The sequence below is a fragment of the Alternaria metachromatica genome (genome assembly GCF_023757995.1).
Source record: "Alternaria metachromatica strain BMP 0045 chromosome Unknown scaffold_21, whole genome shotgun sequence".
NCBI classification, from domain to species: Eukaryota; Fungi; Ascomycota; class Dothideomycetes; order Pleosporales; family Pleosporaceae; genus Alternaria; species Alternaria metachromatica.
The window spans coordinates 410,565-431,288 of NW_026055512.1; the positions used below are offsets into that span (position 1 = coordinate 410,565).

Sequence of the window (20,724 nt, forward strand, 5' to 3'; positions counted from 1 at the left end):
CACGCATGTTCAGTAACCCAACAGTACGTATGCCTAATACAATGGCTATAAAGATGTTCGCAGCCCGCCCATTGCAAGATCCTCATCCTCATCAGGACCAACGATCTCTTCCTTGCTTCCAACACCTTCCCTTTTCCGCATTCTCTTCTCCAGCTCAGTGCCGGTCACCCTTCTTTTCTTGACTGTGTCATCTTTGCTGTGCAATACCTTCGTTCCCCTACTTTCACTTCAAATCACCCGGAAAACCAGCAAAACATGCGTTTCTCTCTGACTACCATCGCAGCTGCGGCCCTGATCGTCTCTGTCTCCGCGGCACCTGCTCCTGCCCCAGCTAAACCGACGGAACTTTCGGCTCGAGGCCCCGCTCCTACAAAGGCTCATGGCCATCGTGGTGGCCATCGCGGCAAACACGGCGGCGGTCAACGCAACGGCACCGAGTCTAGCGGTCCTGGCTCTGATTCCATCGGCTCTGGAATGGGAATGGGCGGTGGCCCAGGACGTGGCCAACGCAATGGCGGTGACCCCGGTTACTTCCCTGGCGGTGGCGCTGCTCCCACGGGCGGCTTCCCAGGCTTTGGCGGTCAGCCATCCGACCCTCAGATGACGGGTGCTCCTACGTTTACCCCCGGCAGCGACTACGAGTGGAGATCTGTTGAGTCCGAACCTACTGTTACGAAGCGTTCACCCTTCGGTCTGGTTTGGAGAGCGAGCGATGACGAATCTAAAGACACCTCGGATTCCAAGGACTCTGCAGGTGATTCATCTGACTCCAAGGACGGTGCTTCTGACGCCAAGGATGACAAGAAAGACAAGTCGAAAGGCTCTTCTGGCTCTTTGGATAGCAGCGAGGAGTCTTCCAGTGGCAAGGACAAGTCTTCCGACGACGCTAGCGACAGCACTGAGGATGCAACTGGCGACTCCGGTTCAAGCTCTAGTGGAGATAGCGGTTCAAGTTCGGGATCAGGTTCGGACTCCAGCAGCGGTGGCGGCAAGGGCAGCGGATCATCCTCAGGAAGCGACTCATCCTCGGGTAGCGACTCTTCCTCAGGCAGCGACTCGTCTTCGGGTAGCGAATCATCTTCAGGAAGCGACTCATCATCGGGAAGTGACTCATCTTCAGGCGGAGGCTCTTCATCAGGTGGTGGCTCCTCATCAGGTGGTGGCTCCTCATCAGGTGGTGGATCTTCCTCCGGTTCGGGAACTCAAACTGGATCGGGCTCTGGATCAGGCAACTCCACTATGCCCAGCTCAGGTGGTAGTGCAGCAAGCGGTACCATGCCTGCAGCAGCTGGCGAGTCTACTCTCTCCAAGACAATGATGGTAACCGGCGAATTCGATGGTGGCATGAAGCGTTTCGGCCGTGGAGTGTCTTGCACCGGTCAATCAGAAGGAGGAGACAGCGACGCCGTGTTCTCCATCGCAAACGGGGGTACTCTCCGCAACGTCATCATCGGAGCCGATCAGATCGAGGGAGTACACTGCCAAGGAGCCTGCACCATCGAGAATGTCTGGTGGGAGGACGTTTGTGAAGACGCACTCACCTTCAAGAAGGACGGCGACGGCACAGTCACCGGTGGCGGAGCTGTGGGCGCATCCGACAAAGTCATTCAACACAACGGCGTGGGCACCATTTCAATCTCAGGCTTCACGGTCTCAACCTTCGGCAAGCTCTACCGATCATGTGGAAACTGCAAGACCATGGGCGAGCGCCACGTCAAGATCGACAAAGTCAAGGCTACAGGCGGAACCGCGACTTTCGTTGGTATCAACAGCAACTACGGCGATACTGCTACCATTACCAACTCCTGCGTCACGGGCACAAAGGCTATTTGCGAGGAGTTCGAGGGTAACGATACGGGTGCTGAGCCTAAGCAGATCAGCGAGGGACCCAGCTCAGCTTGTATTTACACGCCTGCGGATATCGCTGCTTGTTGATTGGATCTGATGGGATAGGAAGAATGTGAGATTCGGGAATTTGGAAGAGCACATGGGTGCTTGGAATGCCCTGGGATTGGCGATGGGACTTACACTCATTTCACCACAATTCTTTCTGTACATACTCTCTTTTTACACGAATCAAGTACAGATGTCTTCTACTCATACCACCGCTGACCTTTAGTTGAGTGTGCAGCCTAATCCATCTTCCCAAGTTGACACTGATGATTCGCTCACTTACGGTGATACTTTGGTCGCGATCATCGCTACCATAGGTCTTCTACCACAACGCCGATCTCGCTCTCTTGACTCACTCACTCTCGCCTTTTCACCACTTTTTACGAACCCAAAGTGTCTGTGCGCGTACCCGCCCTGTGAGTATAAGAGTGCGTGGTCCCCCACACCCTGCGACAAACAATTCCAACGACAGCAATCGCAACACTTGCAACACCCTCAACTACAGGACTGTCGACTCTACTAACTAACAGAATGCCTTCTTTTCTTACTCCGCCGCGCTTCGGCTTTGGCGCTTCTACTACTACTACTAACACAAACACTTCCCCGACCTGGGGCTTCGGCCCTGCGCTGCAGGGTGGTATGGGTCCTCCTGCGCCCGCCTCTTCAAGCAAATCCCCGATATCACCTGTGTTCGGTTCAAGTTCTTTGTCGCTAGGCGCAAAACTCCCCAGTTCCACCGCCGCCCCAGCGGTCCAAAAACAGCCCGCCGTATCCCCACCCACCGGCCTCGTCTTCGCCTCTGTCGCCACCGACGCGACAGGCAAGCAGACGACCAAGAAGATCCAAGACCCCACCACCATCCTAGACGGCGACATTCACGTAGTTCGTATCTACCTCTCTCTCGAAGACCTCCCTCCCTCACCCCTCAATGACATCCTCCTCAACTTCCAAAACCAAGGCGCCAACCCACTCCAAGAAATCCACCTCTGTATCCGCTCGCTCCTCCGCCCATGTCTCCAGGACGTCTACGAGGACCGTAAACTAGAAGAAGCCATGCTGTTCATGGTTGATCAATGGTATGCCTTTGGCACCGCGGTCAAGTTCTTCTTCCACCGTCCTGGTGTAGACACTTCCCGCGACCGTTTCCAGAACTTTGTCGAGAAGGACTTAGTTCGTGCGGTCCAGGGTTTGGCAGAGGGCGATGTGGAATTATCGGAGATACTGGGTGAGGAGAGTTGTGTGTTGGGGATGGGGGCGGTGGCCGGTGGGGCGGTTCGTAAGCCTGTCGTGGCTGAGTATGGTGTTTGCGATGAGATGATCTGACAAGTTGGCGATTCGATTTCTTTGATGGTTGTAATATTAGCGCGGAGTTGCGGTCGAGGTTTTGTATCTTCATGATTTGTACTAACATTTAGTTTTAAAAGTCATGATTGCGGCGGCGTACTTTGGAGTAAGTAACACAAGTATGGACAGTACTTGTTTAGATCGATGGAAATGAGAACATCATGATCTTTGCATATCTTCGGACTCTTTTCTGCGAAAGTGATGACATAATGCTGGTGTAGGTTCCCGAGTGTTTCGTCAATACGCCGAGAAAGCCCAAGCTGTGGCGCATGCGTCCCGAAGCTTCTCCGAACACGCGTCGCGGCGGTTGCTGGCTTCTTGCCCGAGCTCACCCTCCCACCACACCGTCAATATGGAACCAGCCAGCCGAGCGCTGATACAAGCTCTATCTGCATGCGTGCCTGATACTTACGCGCCTGGTACATACGCCGCTTGATCCGCATACAGCAATGTCCCCGTCTCCACGCTCGTCCATCGCGACGAACAACGCTCGCGGAAAAAGCAGGCTCAGCGCCAGTACTATCTTACTTGAGAAGCCCACAAAGGCTGCAGGCTTAGCCACGCGTCTCATAGTCTCATCATAAACTTCGTCTCACTATTCACATCACAGCCTCCTTGCAAGTTCCTCGCAATGGCGCTTGATCGAGGCTGGTTAAACATCGCAAAGCGGCACTACCTTCGCTTACTACACACTTCGGAGGGTAGCCGCGCGATGCCCTCACATCGTCAAATAGACACAAATCCCTTGTTCTGCTACACGAGCGGACGATGGCTATGGAATGAGCGTGAGCAACTGGAAGCTCGATACCGACGTTTTGACGTGCCCAGTCTTCAGCAAGCGGCTTGTCAAGCCATCGGTGCAAACAAGTGCATGTCTTTCAAGAAGATCGGCGAAGGCAACTACAACAAGGCATATCGCCTTGAGATGGAAGACGGCCAAAAGATCATCGCAAAAGTCCCACATCCTAATGCTGGCCCAAGAGTCCTTACCACGGCATCGGAAGTGGCAACTATGGAGTTTGCCCTGACTGTTTTGAACTTACCCGTCCCACGAGTTCTCGCTTGGAGTGCTACCGACCAAAATCCTGTCCAAGCAGAATATATCATCATGGAAGAAGCGGGTGGCTCCCAGCTGCATGAAGTTTGGCAGAATCTCCCACTGCGGAGGAAGTGTGACATTATTCGTGAGTTTGTAGGCATTGAAAGCAAACTACTCTCGGTCTCCTTTGAAAAGTAAGATTCAGCTCGCTCCAACAAAGAATTTGTGGCCAGTCCAACTTACACACACTGTCAGATCGGGTTCACTGTATTTCAAAGATAGTGGGATCGCAGGATGCGAGCCGGCTATCGTTACATGTGGTCCACAAGATGTCGTTGGTCACATCGAATCAACTTATTGCATTGGGCCAATCACTCGAAGGGAGTTCTGGGAGAAGCAACGCAGTGAAATGCAATTTCATGGTCCCTGTAAGCTTCTGGAAGTCTGTGAAACTCGAATCTAGACTTATAATAAGTGTAGGGGCATCTTCTGCCGAATACCTAAAGTCTGTCGCTCGCCGTGAGATCGAATGGATCAGTGCCCATGCGAGCCCACAGGAGCCGAGTGAAACTCCATGGCAGTACACCAGTCCACAGCAGAAGTCTCCAGAGGCTCACACAGTCCTGTTAGAAAAGTTCTTAGCTGCAATTCCGTATATCACTCCCAAGGACCCAGAGCTCGTCTCTCCCAGACTTTGGCACCCAGACTTCCATGCTGGTAACGTCTACATCGACGACCAAGACCGAATATCATGCATCATTGACTGGCAGGGAGTCTGGGCTACCCCGGTGTTCATCGGTGCCAATCCCCCATTGCTTCTAGACTATGGGATTGACATGTTGATGAAGCTTCCTGAAAACTTCAAAGCACTCGACGATATTACAAAAGATAAGCTCAAATACCAAGTGTCTCAGTCTATCTTAATTCACACGTATGAAGAGTCTACGGTGGAGAAGAACCCTCTGATGTACAAGGTTATGCATCATCCCCATGGCCAGACCCTCAAACAATTAGAAGCTTTTGTTGGCTCTACCTGGGACAACTGTCTCTTTCCCCTTGAAGAATGTTTGATTCGCGTTGAGAGGTGCGTTAATCTGTTTGCCCTTGAGTTCTCTGGCTGACTATTGTCGCAGTGAGTGGAGCCACTTTGGTACGAACGAACCATGTCCGTACCATTTCTCAGTAGAGGAGATACAGCAACACGACGAAGAGGCGGGGTCTTTCAACAAGAGCCAGGAACTCTGGAAAGAGCTACAAGGTGTTTTGACTGATGAGGGCTATGCGTCGAATGAGGGTTTCAGTAAGGCTGTCGAGATTCTCAGAGACTTGCGAGAATTCGGGCTAAGTGGCCTGGAGGGCGAGGAACGGCGCAGCTTCGACAAGGAGACGCGCTGGGTCGCAAATTTACGCAGCCGCTAATTTGTTGCAAAGGAAGATTGTTGATGGTATGCAATGTCAAACAGAGGGCGCATGGATCGGCCTTCGTGAGTGGAAGGCTGTTGAGGCTGACTAAAGAGATCGGAAGCGGAGTGAAGTTCCACTCCGTTGGCCCCGCCTTGAACCAAAGCTAGATCCGCATGGCCAGAACACAGTGATGTTGCGGTCGTGGATGTCGCGCTCTGTCCTGGAATTGAAAGGCCCGATTCAACGTATGCGGATTTAGGAGGCTGGGTTCGCAGTCTCGATGGTCGAGCGCCTTCGCGCTTAATGGTAGCGTTCCTTCCACGTCGCGACGTTCCAGTTTGGATCGCACCTAGCGACACCCTGCAGAAATGACGAACATCTGAACTCCATCGGACGAATCGAGTAGCCCACCATGATTGATCAGCAACTATGCACTGCTTGTAGGAAGAGGCGCGACTTTTCTTATTTATCGATCGCGAAGTCGTGCGACACCGACATTCAATTCATCAGGCCTATTCGCGCAATCGTCCAAAGCACATTTTCCCAATCCAACGACCGTCATGACCTATCCATCTACCTACACGGCCTACCGTCGCAGCGCCGGTCAAGAGAAGGCCTCTCGTCAAAACCCTCTCACCCTTGAGCAAAGCCAAGAAAATCTGCCGCAAGAAAAAGACCTCGGCCCCAACGATGTAGTCATCAAGATCCACGCTGTATCGCTCAACTACCGCGACGTCGCTATGCTGGTAGCTGAGTACCCGCCTGCTGTCACGGAACAAGGCATCCCATGCTCTGATGCCTCCGCCGAGGTCGTCGGTTTGGGCTCTGCAGTCAAGAACTTCAAAGTGGGAGACATTGTTGCCCCGATTTGCAATCAAGGCGACTTTCATCCCACGGATGACAGCATCTCGGTGGCTATCGGTGCGAACGGTGCGGGTGTACTGAGGGAGTATGCCGTTTACCAGGAGAAGCACTTGGTGCACCTGCCGAAGCATTTGTCGTGGGAGGAGGTGAGTTGTTCACAAAACATCTGCAAATGCGTTGGGCTAATACACAAATAGGGCGCAATGTTACCGTGTGCAGGTGTCACTGCTTGGAATGCGCTGGATTCGTTGGAGACGGTACAAGAGCACTCTAGTGCTCTACTACAAGGTGAGGCAAGATAACGGATTCCCCACTCTCTTACTCATACCTTCCAGGCACCGGCGGTGTTTCCATGTTCTCCTTACTGCTTTGTCTCGCCGGCGGCATCACTCCAATCATAACCTCATCCTCGAACGACAAGATCAAGGCGATCCAAGATCGGATCAGCGACAAAGTCCGCGGTCTAAATTACAAGACCGACGACCAAGCTGCCAAGATCAAGGAACTTACAAATGACCGCGGCGTCGATTTCGTAGTCAACAACACTGGCGTCGGCTCCCTTATCGATGACATCTCTTACCTGTGCGCTCGCGGCGGCACTGTCTCGCTAGTCGGCTTCCTCGCCGGCTGGGAAGCGGATTGGAAGCCAGCTCAGCTGATGGCCCTGATGGGTAAGGGCGCCAAGCTCAAAGGCATCGCTGTAGGATCGAAGAAGGATTTCGAGGATATGAATGCGTTCATTGAGGACAAGAAGGTCAAGTTTGATGTCATGCTTGACAAGACGTTTGGGTTTGAGGACGCGAAGAAGGCATTTGATCTGCTGCTTTCGGGCAAGTTTTCGGGCAAGATCGTTATCAAGGTTGCGCAGTAAGGAGACTCATCAAATGGTTTTGACATCTATTAAACCGCAGTTTCAATCATCTCATGATCTGCGTGGACATTCCCAAAAAGAGTCAAATTTGTGGCCAAGCAAAAGGCGCAGATCAGTACATGGGTGTTTCGGCGTCGTTATTGGCTATGATCAAATTCAAGCAACAACGTCAGGCTGCTTATCTTCGATCAAACCTTGACTGTGGCTTGCAAGCTGACACAGCCCCGCAAATTCATGGACAAGCACCTATCTCATTGGTCGGTTGACAGCACAGACACCACAGCCCCTCGTAACATCCTATCATCTCATCAGGCATCCAACATCCAGTTGCCAGATTGTGGATGGCCGGCAAAGCGGCAGCAGCTGGATGGTGGACAACAGTGATGATGTCGCAAATTTGATCTTACAACTAACTACTTACTCCTTGCTTTCTCAGGGCATATCTACTTCCCACAACACAGGTACCTTTATTGAACTGTGAAAGAACATGGGCATCCCTACCACTCCACAAGAAGCAGCACCCGCCTACGAAGAAGTATTGTACGACCATCCCGTGAACCGATACGCGCCTTCTGGATCAGTATCAGGTGTAAGCCCTCCTACCACATTGTCTCACAAGCCTCCAATCTTGCTAATCCATCGATCGATTCACAGTACACGACCCTACCCCAAACCGATGACCACGACATCGAACTCCACGCTGAACCCCATAACCACACGTCCTCTTCCGGCAACGCATCTTCATCAACATCAAACCCTGAGACGTTGGCTCAGACCATCACTAATTTTCTTCGACCGAGTTCGGAGCCACACACGCATTGCGAGGTCTGCGACAACCAGGTGCAGACAGAAGCAAAACGCAGGCGAGAAAGTGAACGTTACTGTTGTACTATGGTCGCAGCGACAATCATGATGTGTTTCTTCTGCGGTACGTTGTTGGGTATTGCGGTTGTGAATATGCAAGCGAGAAAGAGAAGGGATCAGGATTAAAGGGATGGCATGTAGTCAATCATTGATAGGTTGACTATGTAGTCGAACAAATCATGACTGTCTAACTCTAAACTTCAACCCTTCACGCAACCTAGACCACAAACCGCTGCTGCCCACAGGCGGTAATCCTCATCCCCTGAATACCCGACCGAAAGAGTCCCTCTTAGCACCCGTCTTCGCGATCCTGAAGTCAACACAAGACTCGTATGTCTGCTTAGCCGCCACACCATACCACCACCACTGCAGCACCTACACCGCATTAGCATCTCGCGCAGATCACCTCACCCATAATAACTTACACAATCACCCGCCGTCGCACACCTCTCCTCCAACCCCTCCGGCACCTTAACACTAAACTCCTTCTGCCCGGCCGGTACATCCGCCTCACTCTTCCCCGGCGCATACCCCTCCTCCCACACCTTCAACATCTCGCCCACAACCTCATTCTTCTTCGTATCCACAATACTCACATTCGCGGATCCCTCATGCGGAATGCGGATCCACACTTTCATGGGCACAACCTGGCCTGCGCTCCATACCTGCGTGTTGTTGGACGGGTTGTCGGCGAATTCGAGGCCTTTGCAGAGCCAGAGGTTGCAGGTGGAGGCGGTGTAGGGGGGAAGCAGCAGCTCGGGGAGGCCTTCGACGTGCGAGGTGTTGTCGCTGTTTATGGTGCGGGTTATGGCGGGGCCGCAGTGCGAGGTTAGTTCTGGGCCTGTGGGACGTGAGGGTGGGGAGGTGATGAGGCCGTGGGATAGGGCAGTGGGGATGAGAGTGAGGAGGGTGGTCGCTGCGGCGGCGGTGAAGTACATTTTGGAAGATGTGTGTAGGGGTGAAGTAAGGAGAGGAGGCGATGGAATTGACCTGCTTGGATATTCAAGATCCGTGCGATGCATGGTACTTTATACACGCATGGAATTCCCATTGCTATAATTCATTTCTGCATATTTTCGTCCTGCACCCCCTATCTCCGTGATTCCAAATCAAATCCCCGTTCGTTGTCGTGCGTGCCAATTTATCTGGGGATGCTATGTGGTTCTTGTGTGGAGCTGCTATGGGAGGTGGGTGTAGATCGCCAAGGATGAGCGAATGAGACGGGGATGTGTATAGTGTCGGCTCGGTAAGGCTGCCCTTGCTATGCCGGATAGTACACGACAATTTATTCGAGAAAAAGAAGCAAGGGTGACATGGTAGTTTGCCGATGTATAGCCGGCCAAAATATGAGTGCTGTGTAATGTTGTACTGTCGTGCCTGGGCAAACCGAGGTTAACACCACTTCAGCGCGCACAATTGCCCTGGGAGATTTGCCATGTCATATGTCATCGTTATTAGCTAGTCGCATTGGACGTGTAGCATACCTAACATCTATGCTTTTATTGTACATAGCTTCGGGAGCTGTCAAAGTTCCCCCTTCCACACCTTACTCCAACAGAGAAGCTTGGTTGGTGTAAAGTACATCGACCACGTTGCTCAGCTTCTCAAGAGTACTGAGTGCCGCGTCGTAGCCCTGGTCTCGCTCCGACTCGTCGTATACGATCAGACAACCGGCACCCTGATCCAGAACTCCGATGATGACCTTGTCGAGGATCATCTGCGAAAGCTTGCGCTCAACCTGTATTGTGTCGAGACCGACCATCTTGGCGACGTGGCCAATCTCTACCCTGCTGAAAGGCTCGATGACCTTGATCAGGTTCTGCTCCAACATGTTGTCGTACAGGCGTCGAAGGTGGGAGGTGATGAATCGGTCGCTGCCTAGCTGCTGGCGGAAATCGGTCAGGGCGGTTTCGTACTCTTCGAGACTGCGGTTGGTGTGCGCGCGCGCTACGGCCTTCATGGCTTCTAACCGTTTGCCTGCGTACTTGACGGCGTGCTTGGAGGTCATGAGCGAGGTGACGTCGTCTCCGAGGTTGAGCATGATCTTGCAGAGCAACATGTACTGGAGTGCCGAAGTAGCCTTCTGCTCTTCGTCCTGTGAATGGTACCCCTCCATGGCTTCGATGAAGTAGGAGAAGGAGGTGTTGAAGTCGCCGTCCTCTGCGTGCAGCATGCCACTCTGCATGTCGAGACCAGCCTGCAGCAGAGGCGGAGTGTAGACCGAAGCAGCCGATGTTCGTGCGGAGGTGAGGGCAGCGCGACCCTTTGGTATGTTGCCCAATGCATGGTAGACCCTTGATTCGAGCAGCTGAACCTCAACCAAGACCAGCTTGTCGTCCAAGCGCTTCAACTCCTTCAGTAGGCTGTTGATGAGTGTGAGGGCTTCGTAGTAGGATTGCTTCTGCATGTACAGGGAGACGAGTCGGGTTTCTAGGTTCTGGCGAAGGAAACCTCTCCGCTCTGACACGGCCCACTCTATGCACGACTTGGTGACATCGATCTGGATATCGGCGGTGTTGGGGATGGCGGTGAACAGGTCGAGTAGTTGTCGGACTGTGGGAATTAGCTATGTAATATTGACCTGGAGTACAAATTCGCTTCCTTACCCAGCTTGGATGTCTTCGCCTTCGCAAAGGACGACATTATCGACCGCGCCTGCTTCACGAGCTCCGCCAGCGCGTCCACCCGCTTCTGGTCGCGGTAGAGCTCACCGAGCCCGATCAGAGCGCTCTCATAGTTCTTGATGGCCGTCTCATTTGAGCCGGGGTCTTGCGACAGGACGTCTTTGAAGATCTGCTCGGCCTTGGAGGGATCCGACTTGGCCAGCTTCTGCGCCTCCGCTATCCGCGAGCTCGTTTCTGGGACAGCCATGGTGGGTGGGCAGGTTGTGAGGGTATACGCGGTGACTTAAGGTGATTAAAGTGCACGAGTCGTGAGGTGGAGCGGGCGATGGGGTGGCGCAGATGAACTGTTTGGTGATGTTGAGCTCACAAGCTCACCTGGAGATGCGGCGGTCGGTGGTTAGGCGGTACGTAATTCCGATTGGGGCGACGCCACACTCCAGCGCCACAGCAGTCAAGGGCACATGGCAACCGCAGTTCGGTCAACAACACGCTACAGCAAGGGACCGCGACATTTCCTGAATACGTTCGCCCTAATATTGGCTTGCACAATCTATCCCGCTCTATGCATGCCATTGGCGCATCATCGCAGCCGGGGACATCCATTGCCGCCGTTGCTGCCCCAGCGACGGCTGAGTTGGCAGTCGCGCCTCCGTCGTCATCGCCTATTGGCCAGTGCACGTAAACAAACCCCAAGCTATTGATCAACACACCGCCCGCCCTGCACCTGCAGTCCACTTTCCCACACTCCCACCCTCCACGATATCACGAACTATTATATACCCTGCGCTGGATCGCTGATAGCTTTTCACGATCCATCCCTCCGCTGTATACCCCAATTGAAACTCACGCGCTCCATATCATACTCGCTCCCACTCTCCGCCTCACTACCACTATATTTGGTTGAATACACACCAGACGACACATCACAATGCCTTCTTCAGACAGAGAGGTCTCCCGCGACCGGGAACTCGTCAGACACTCACATTCGTTCTCGTCAGACAGGATGATTCCCATGTTCGTCTTCCTCACCGCCATGTAGCCTTTCGCGATATGCTAACACTGCGCTTCAGGTGGGATAGTGCTGACCCGGATCGTGCACCGCCGCCACTGCCTCTCAACCCTGGCTCGCCCACTCTCACCACCCGCCCCAACACATCTGCAGCCATTATGAAGGCGGCCAAGGCGCTGGAAGAGAAGGCGCGAGAGAGTTTACCTGCGAGCTCATACACTACTAACCCCATGCCACAGAAGCTGCCCTCGTCCGAGCGCTCTCTGATAAAAGGCACACAGCACAAGCGCATGCAGTCATTACAGCCGGGCAGCGTTCGTGACCTACGAAGCTACCTTGACAACCGCTCGCCGGAGCGGCCCTTCCTCGATACCCGGTCGCCGGAGCGGTCACCCGAACGCGAGCGACCATCGAGCAGGGGAGGCCGACCCATCTCAAGGGACTACGAGAGGGACTACTTTGGAAAGGATGCCGATGTGAGCCCTATGCGACAGCTCACACCTACACCAGCATCACGATTCGAGATCAAAGACACACCCGCCCTACGGCCTAGCCAGAGGGCGATTCTGGGAGAGAACACACCACCATCGGCCACCATGCAGGCGTTGCAGAGCATGACCATCCCCCAACACATGCTCGATCCTCCATTAGCGAACATCACGAACCGGTCGGCACACTCCTCACCAGCGGCTACACCAGCGGCAGCGCCGACATCAGGACCCGTACACGGTCCATCACCGCCACAGTCTTTCGATAATATCTCCAGCCAGCTCATGAGCATCAACAACATCGTCTCCAGCTTGCAAAAAGACATGTCGCAATTGAGCCGGCGAAGCAAAGACAATGCGACTGATCTCATCAGCCTCAAGGAAGCCACAAACACTCGCGACGAGGACATCCGCAAGTCTCTGAAGGATCTTCTGTCTACCATGTCGCAGAAGCAGCAGGCTCAAGCGGCAGCTGCCATGAACGGAGACACCTCTCGCTCTAGCAGTCTCAACCTGCAAGATCCTCACATGACACCGACGAAGCAATTCACATTCCCGCGTATGGCGTCCACCAGCCCCTGGACAGATGAGCGTATAGGTAGCCCCAACCCATACTCTGTCGAGGGTGCCGCTAGTGTCGCAATGCTGGAGAAGATCATACGCGAAATGGTGACGAAGGACGGTCAAGAGCGACTGGTCGCAAGTCTACAGAAGCTGGTGGATAAGGCTACTGGAGAGACCGCCAAAAAGGTTACTGAGTTGGCCGAGTTTGTCAAGCAAGGCTCAACCGGCGGTCTCTTCAATCCCGCAGCTGCTGGGTCGGCCTCGTTCCAGCCATCCCCCGGATCTGGCGCATTGACTCGAACGATATCGGCTGACAGCAAGGCCTTCTCCAGTCCAAAGGCTGCCGATTTCGTGAGTGAGGAGATGCTCAAGTTCCTCCGTAAGATCAAGGACAGTGTCGCTGAGTCTGGATGCGTTACCATGGCCACCAAGTCGCTCATCCAAGATCTCCGTGGTGAGGTTCTAGGCATGGGCCGGGAGCTTGCTCGCAAGGTAGAGGAGGCAGAACAAGCCAGGGAAGCCGAAGCCGGATCTGGCTCAAGCCCATCCACCGAAGACATCAACGCCATCGTTCAAGAGGGTCTCGCCAATCTCAAGGACCACATGGACAAGGTTATGCGTGAGCGAAGGCGGCAATCGATGTCATCCGTCGTCACCCGAACCACCGTCGACAACAACGAGGTCTACGATGTTGTCAAGCAAGCGCTTGCAGAGCGTGGTCTCGATCAGCCAACACCTCAAGCTGCTGCAGTGGACAAGGAGTCGATCATCAGCGCTGTCCGAGAGGCCTTCGATGGTGTCGAGATGAACCCGAGCCACGAAGTGCAGCAAGTCGGATTAGGCAGTGACGAGATTCTTCAGTGTCTGCGCGAAGGTCTCCAAGACTTCAACGGTTCTGGTGCCGTCACCAAGGAGGAGATTGAGACTATGCTGCAGGAGTCACTACAGCAGATCCAGCTACCTCCACCCGTCAACGAAGTACACGAGATCCGCGAGGAGGTTCTGATGGCCGTGCGCGAGTCGTTGGAAGAGTTGAAGCCGGCCCTTGCAGCCCAGCAACCGTCGACGGATGCTTTGTCTCGGGAAGTGCTCGAGGAAGTCATTCGCCAGGCGCTCGCGGAGCACCAACCTGGAGCAATGGAACTCGACCTTCCTCAGGAATCCATCTCAGAGGCTGTCCAGACCGCTTCACAACCTCACAACGAGGCTGTCATGCAACGTCTACAGGCGATGCTGAATGAGGTTCACACCGAATTCGAAGGTGTCACCGCTGCCAACGGGCGTGACACCGAGCAAGTTCTCCAGGCCCTTCGCGAAGGACTTGACAGTCTTCGCGCTGACCTTCAGGGCTCCGTCAATCAGCCCCGAGAGATCACTCAGGACGGCGAGATGATCGACCACATCAAAGCGGAACTCGACAAGCTACGCGAGGATGTTCAGGGCTACGTCGCAGAAGGTCCACGTGGAGATCAGGCTTGGAGCCGTGGCGACATGGTTTCATACCTCAAGTCTGAGTTCGAGAATCTCCATGAGAAGCTCACTACTCAATTCCCTCCTTCTTCCAACAACAACGAGGAGATTCTCGCCGCTCTTAACGCTCGTTTCGACGAGATGAAGTCACAGGTTGCCCTTCGATCGGAGGATGATACTGACTCGAACGACGACATCAACGAAGCCATCAAGCACGAGTTCGATGAGCTCAAAGAGGTCCTTCTTGGTGACACCTCCAGCAACAAGAACGATATCCTGGAGAAGCTTCAGGCAGGCTTCGAAGGACTCCACACTCTCATGGGCGAGAAGCCAACCGCGACTACATCCAATGACGACATGCTGGCTACTCTGAAAGAGGAGTTCGGGCATCTGCGCGAAACATTAGGTGGCTCACTGGTGAAGTCGGGCGGCGAAGGCGAAAGGGACGACATCGTCGACGCTGTTCGTGAGCTCATCGACGGTCTGCACACCTCTCAGGAGACTACGTCAAAGGACAACATCGCGCTCATCCGTGGCGAGTTGGAGGCCTTGAAGGAGTCACTTGGAAACGCACTTGTCCCATCTGGCGACAATGACAAGGCCGAGATGTTGATGGTTGTGAAGGCTGCGCTGGACGACATCAAGGCCAACCTCAAGTCTGCGGGTGTCAATGAAGAGCTTCTGGAGGCTTTCCGTGGAGAGCTTGAACTTCTTCGTCAGTCTGACAACGTGACCCGACAACACGCCCGGGCCGACACTGAGGAAGTCCTGGAAGCTCTTAAGCTGGGTCTGGATGACCTTCAATCGCATCTGGACAAGAAGCTGGATACTCCGGACCGCAACAACTCCGCTACCAGCGAGATCATGGATGCAATGAACGAGGGTCTTGATGGTCTCAGGGCGGATGTTTCGAAGATCGCTGAGAAGCCCATCGACATGAGCATATCATACGAGATCTTGGACACGCTCAAGGATGGCCTGAACGCGTTGCGTGACGACATCGACATGCTCAAGGGCGTAAGGCAGGAGTCTTATGCTGAAGAGTATGTCCCTCTTCCTCCAGCCGGCAACGAGATCGCTCTCGCCAACGACGCTGCGGGAGAATCAATGTCGCGTGAGATCGTCGAGGAAGCGACACAGGCGGAGCTACCACCGTCACCAAAACTTTCTCCGCAAACCGCCGACTTGGCGAACATGGAGTACATGCTTGTTCAAATCCAGGAGAAGGTCGAAGCGATGGACGCCGCCAGGGCGAACCCGTTGCCGGAATCCGAACCTGCAGCCGCCGTGGCTGGATCTGCCATGAAGGAGGATCTGGTCGGCATCGAGGAACTTCTGAAAGATGTGCAAGCCGCCGTTCTTCTGATGCAAGATCGCGAAACGCCACCGCCTACACTTGAAGGTATCGCTAGAAAGGAAGACACCGACGCCATCGAGACTCTTCTTGCAAACACCAAGGCCAAGATTGAAGAGCTCGTTCTACCTGACCCTGCAACTGCCATTACCAAGGAGAACTTGGAGGATGTCGAGATCGTTGTCCGTACAACGTCTGAGGCCTTGGAGGCACTTGCTAAGAAGTTCGAGGAGGAAGGTGCCACCAAAGCAGACGTGACAGTCATTCAGGTCATCGCCGACGATATCAAGGTTGCTCTCGACGAGATGAAGGCTGCTAAGGCTGACGACGAGGCCAACCCTCAAGCGACCAAGGCAGATATAGATGCCGTCACTCTGCTTGTGGATGATCTCAAGGTCAAGATCGACGACATGAAGATCCCAGATCCTGAAGAACTCCCATCCAAGGCCGACTTGGAACAGCTCACAGGTCTGATCCATGACTTCCGCGACAGCCACGACAAGATGAAGGACACCTACGAGGAGGACATCATGAAGACCGCGACCAACTTCGACGAACGCCGCGCCGAAGCTGCCCAACTCGTGGAGGACATCACCGGCGTCAAGACTGCATTGGACGAGATGCGGGAGGAGATCAAGACAACCCTCATCGAAGGCGGTCCCATCGATGGTCTTCAGGCCTCATTCAAGACGTTGGAAGAGACCCTTGGTGCCAACAACGTCACCGCTGACGTCAAGGAACTCATGGAGATTCTTACTAGAGAGTTCGAGCGCGCCCATGGATCTATCGAGGGACTCCAGAATGACCAAGCGGAGAAGTCTGCGCTTCACCTCGAGAAGCACGACGAAGTCAAAGCCGCGATCATCGCGGGCTTCACGGAAAGCCTAGAGGACAAGTTCAACACTCTTATGGCTAAGTACGATGATGCTCAACTCTTGGCGGACGAACTTGCGAAGGTCATGAAGGAGAAGTCCGAAGAACAAGAGAAGATCCTTGAAAGCAACAGGGCGACGGCGGACGAGCTTCGTCTGACTATCGACACTCTTGGCGCCACCATCGCTGGAATGAACGACCGAATGGAAGGCACCACCACCCAGTGGTCAACTGACTCTGCTTCTATGATTGGCAAGGTAGAGGAGACACTCGCCAAGTACGAAGAGCAGAAGCTTGCGATGATGGAGAAGCTTGAGGAGCAGAAGCTTGAGACTATCGCCAAGCTTGAAGAGCAGAAGAGCGAGACCATCGCCAAACTCGAAGAGCAGAAGAACGACACCATTGCCAAGTTTGAAGAACAGAAGCTCGACGACAAGACGGAGCATTCTCATACCCGTGACGAGATCAAGAACGTCGAGAACATCTTCACGAACCTCCAGGATAACATCACGGAGTACCATCCCAAATTCATGGTTGCCTTGCACGAGATCGAAGCTCTTGTCAAGGCTCACTATGAGCACGCACAGAAGACCAAGGAGGAGGCAGACGAGAATGTCCGTGCTTGGAATGAGGAAGCCAAGGCTCGTTCTGAAGAGTTGCAGACTCACTTTGCCAATCTGCCCAAGCTACTCCCAGCCCCTACGCCGTCTATCGAGCTTCCCGAGAAGTACGACGATGCGCCTGTGCAAGAGAAGCTCGACAAGCTGCTGGCGATCGAGCCTGCGCCAAGCTACAATGATGGAGCAGTACACGAAAAGCTCGACAAGCTCATTGGTCATGCTGATGATGCAAGCAAAGCTGCGGGCAACTTGGAGAAGTTGGACGAGATTCACGCTCAAGTCAAGATGACTGCCGTAGAGCTGAGCGACTTCGTCGCCAAGCAGACGCAGTTCATCACCGATGGCAACGAGTCCAAGGAACGCGAAGCTGAGGAGCTCGCTCTGCTCATCGAGCGCAGGACAACCCAGAAGGAGCAGCTGGAAGTCGACTTGGAAAGTCTGCGAGCTGAGAAGGCTACCCAGAAGGAGCAGCTCTTCGCAGACATCCAGGAGATGAAGGCTGAGAAGGATCGCGTCGTACAAGAGCTCAAGGAGGAGAAGGAGCGTGTCATGGCCGAGCTGCAAGAAGAGAAGGATCGCACTATGGCTGAGCTCAAGGAAGAGAAAGATTCGCTTCTTGCTGCAGTTGCCAGTCTGCAAGCGGAGCGCGAGAACCTTGCTAACCAGAAGGTTCGCCTTACTGGTGAAGTCTCGTCTCTGCACACTGCGCTTGACATTCGACGAGAGGAGCTGCACTTCATGGACACAAAGGCTGACGCACTCGAGCGTCGCATCCTAAACGGCATCATGGACCACTCCCGTGCTCTAATGATGACCAAGGGTGGCTCGAAGAACGCTTCGAAACTCAAGAAGCGCATGAACGCAGACGCTGCCAACGAGGACACCAGGGCCATGCCACCTCCCAGCACTGCCGCGAATGGTCTTTCTCTTGCGCTCAAGCCCCGCCCTGCTATCCGTCGTAACGGTGCACCTGCCAACCCAGCACAACGCCGCATCCTGTCTCTTAGCCAGATCAGCGGCAACGCCCCTACTGGAGCTCAAGCTTACCCGACAACGAAAGCTTCGGTTGATAGCAATGCCGGACTGAAGCGCAGCCACTCTGTCAAGACCAGCAACTACTCTCGCAAGGGCTCTTGGGGCGGTCGCCCTAGCGCCGTCATTGCCAACAAGGAGAATGATGTTCTGCCTGAGGAGGATGAGCACGAGACAACGCCGATCTCTCACGAAGTCATCGAGGAGGACGCACAGAGCGAGACCGGCACTGAGCGTCGCTACAGTCTCGACAGCCGCGACTACGCTGAGGGTGAGACGCCAGGCTATGACGGTCGCTCCAGCTTTGGCGGCACAGGCAGCGAGTACACATACGCCTCCGGTTCCTCGTACATGACCGGTAGCGACATCGACCGCCGCACCTCGTATGGTGCTCAGTCAGCTCGCTCTGCTGCGCCCGGTGAAGAGCGCATCGACGAGGAGGGCTCTGTTTACTCCGAAGACGAAGAAGACGATGAGCCCACTGCTACTATCAACCCATCCGACGTCACTGGCTCCGAAATCTCGACCGCCACTACCGAGAACGACGTGGAGCTGCCAACACAGTCAGAAATCGTCCGTGCTGTTGACGCCGTGAAGGAAGAGATGAAGGAGAACTATGCCCCACCCAGCGACTCGGGTGTTGGTACTGATCTGCCTACTGCTGCCTTCAACGAGTCCGAAATGGACGCCGATTACTTCCGGCGCGCGGCTGAGGAAGAGGCAAGCACTGTCGGCTAGATCCACATCTACGAAATCTATTGACGACTGCTGATACGAACACGCTCCTGCGTCTCGCTCCGTAACTCCCGGTTTGAAGCTTCGACTCGCCCTCTGAGGGTTCTAGAGTTGGCATCACCGCTTGATATGTCGAGCTTGACCACGACGTGTTCTTCGAAGTCGCAATGCATGATTGATGGCTTATGTGTACGTGTCACGGCAGGACGAAGTTTGGATGGCATTGATGTTGTTGGGACGCAGGTTCACGAGGAACGAACGGTATGACGAGCTTTGAGATATCCTTTCGGCGTTGGTTATCGGGTGTTTGGATAGGAATCGGCGGATGTACGCATTTGGGTCTCTGGGTCTGGCGCTTGTTTGGTTAACTCGGTGGAGTCACATTGCTGTTTACATGCTTGTTCTTGTTTATAACTTTAGCCGATACGCAAGCTCTTCCATGAGCGTAATGAAACGATCGCCTTCCACTGTTCGCCCATGACTGGAATTTGCGTTGTGAAAACCGTGCAAAACTTGCCTGATGTACGACAATGGATCGAGCTCCTTCGAGCTATCTGTGAACGCGCAGATCGATTAGCAAAGCAGCTTGAAGAGTATAGGAAGAAGAACTAGTGATCATCGTGAGAAGAGTAACACTGTTCCTTGTACTGGGTACGCGCAAGTGGGATTCCCTTGAGCAGACTTCCCTGCTATAAAGCAATCGAAGAACGGTGTACGCGACGAGGTAGGTAGCAGCAAGGCCTACCCTGGAGAAGATTGTCGGTCAAGATTGCGCTCACAGAAGAAGATATGCTATCGCTATCGCCGAGTGACTTCACGTGTCTTGATGGGTGTCTACAGCCAGTGCGATGGGTAGGAATGAAGATTGACGCGTCGATGCCGAGGACGCGACAGCGCTAGTACATTATGGGTTGGCGTGGTTTGTCGGCCTCTCGCACCTTCACGAGCCCCGCATACATGCCACCTCGTTCTATTCTCCTGACTGTCGCGCCCGAGTAAGAATGTTCTTCTATCTCGTTATCATCGTGTGCCTACCTACAGTTTGTCCGCTACCAAACAGAAACTTGTGTGCGAAAGATCACGGATTACATATTGCGGAGAGCCGAGGGTTCTCACGGCTTCAAACAGGCCATCATGGAACCCGGCCAACGCGGCCTATACATGCCGTGTGCAATGTACACAGCTGCCAGGCTTTTTGTCATACAGTCTCAACTAGGGTAGCATGCATGGGGTATCTCCAGCTACCCCGAATGTTATGAGGCTATACGCTGATCAATTCCTCCAGCCCCCACAAGGCTGAGTGGTTGTACTCTAACATTCGATGTGGTGGCTATAACGACACGATACAAAGCCACGATGTGCCTGCCAGGCACATTGAAGGCTTCCGCTGTTTTCCTGACACAGTTTTATTTGGTCGCAGTTTCTTGAGACTGATTTCAGCTGAGAGATAGAGAACGGACTCTTTCGCGGGGGCGGGTTTGGCACTCTCGCGTGGTGCTACTGTGGCGCAGGCGCCATGCATTCAGCTTGACAAGCATCGTCCTCTCATGCCACCTCGCCAAAACTAGACTTGGAGGCTGTGCAAGCCCTTAAGTCTGAGTGCTGCCGTCAGCCTAACCACGAACGTATCTTCTTCTGTCACCCGCATCATGCGTGTAGTAACGTGGCTGTCTTCT

The 20,724-nt window shown here is 54.0% G+C and overlaps 7 protein-coding genes across 7 annotated transcripts; 5 read left to right on the forward strand and 2 right to left on the reverse strand.

Moving 5' to 3' along the window:
* Positions 1-255: 255 nt before the first annotated feature.
* Positions 256-1,935, forward strand: J4E83_008016 (uncharacterized protein; the record flags this gene model as incomplete). The annotated part of the gene is made up of 1 exon (XM_049334913.1): positions 256-1,935. The coding sequence occupies one exon, from the start codon at positions 256-258 to the stop codon at positions 1,933-1,935; it is 1,680 nt and encodes a 559-aa protein (XP_049186064.1).
* A 489-nt stretch (positions 1,936-2,424) lies between these two features.
* J4E83_008017 (uncharacterized protein) lies at positions 2,425-3,216 on the forward strand (the record flags this gene model as incomplete). Its single annotated transcript, XM_049334914.1, has 1 exon — positions 2,425-3,216. One exon carries the CDS (start codon positions 2,425-2,427, stop codon positions 3,214-3,216), a length of 792 nt encoding a protein of 263 aa, XP_049186065.1.
* Positions 3,217-3,868: 652 nt separating this feature from the next.
* On the forward strand, positions 3,869-5,695 carry J4E83_008018 (uncharacterized protein; the record flags this gene model as incomplete). Its single annotated transcript, XM_049334915.1, has 3 exons — positions 3,869-4,470; positions 4,752-5,360; positions 5,410-5,695. The coding sequence occupies 3 exons, from the start codon at positions 3,869-3,871 to the stop codon at positions 5,693-5,695; spliced, it is 1,497 nt and encodes a 498-aa protein (XP_049186066.1).
* Positions 5,696-6,240: 545 nt separating this feature from the next.
* Positions 6,241-7,415, forward strand: J4E83_008019 (uncharacterized protein; the record flags this gene model as incomplete). The annotated part of the gene is made up of 3 exons (XM_049334916.1): positions 6,241-6,690; positions 6,742-6,832; positions 6,880-7,415. 3 exons carry the CDS (start codon positions 6,241-6,243, stop codon positions 7,413-7,415), a joined length of 1,077 nt encoding a protein of 358 aa, XP_049186067.1.
* Positions 7,416-8,534: 1,119 nt separating this feature from the next.
* On the reverse strand, positions 8,535-9,217 carry J4E83_008020 (uncharacterized protein; the record flags this gene model as incomplete). The annotated part of the gene is made up of 2 exons (XM_049334917.1): positions 8,535-8,654; positions 8,705-9,217. The coding sequence occupies 2 exons, from the start codon at positions 9,215-9,217 to the stop codon at positions 8,535-8,537; spliced, it is 633 nt and encodes a 210-aa protein (XP_049186068.1).
* Positions 9,218-9,825: 608 nt separating this feature from the next.
* On the reverse strand, positions 9,826-11,150 carry J4E83_008021 (uncharacterized protein; the record flags this gene model as incomplete). The annotated part of the gene is made up of 2 exons (XM_049334918.1): positions 9,826-10,832; positions 10,886-11,150. 2 exons carry the CDS (start codon positions 11,148-11,150, stop codon positions 9,826-9,828), a joined length of 1,272 nt encoding a protein of 423 aa, XP_049186069.1.
* Positions 11,151-11,831: 681 nt separating this feature from the next.
* J4E83_008022 (uncharacterized protein) lies at positions 11,832-19,051 on the forward strand (the record flags this gene model as incomplete). The annotated part of the gene is made up of 2 exons (XM_049334919.1): positions 11,832-11,917; positions 11,974-19,051. 2 exons carry the CDS (start codon positions 11,832-11,834, stop codon positions 19,049-19,051), a joined length of 7,164 nt encoding a protein of 2,387 aa, XP_049186070.1.
* Between the last annotated feature and the right edge of the window lie 1,673 nt (positions 19,052-20,724).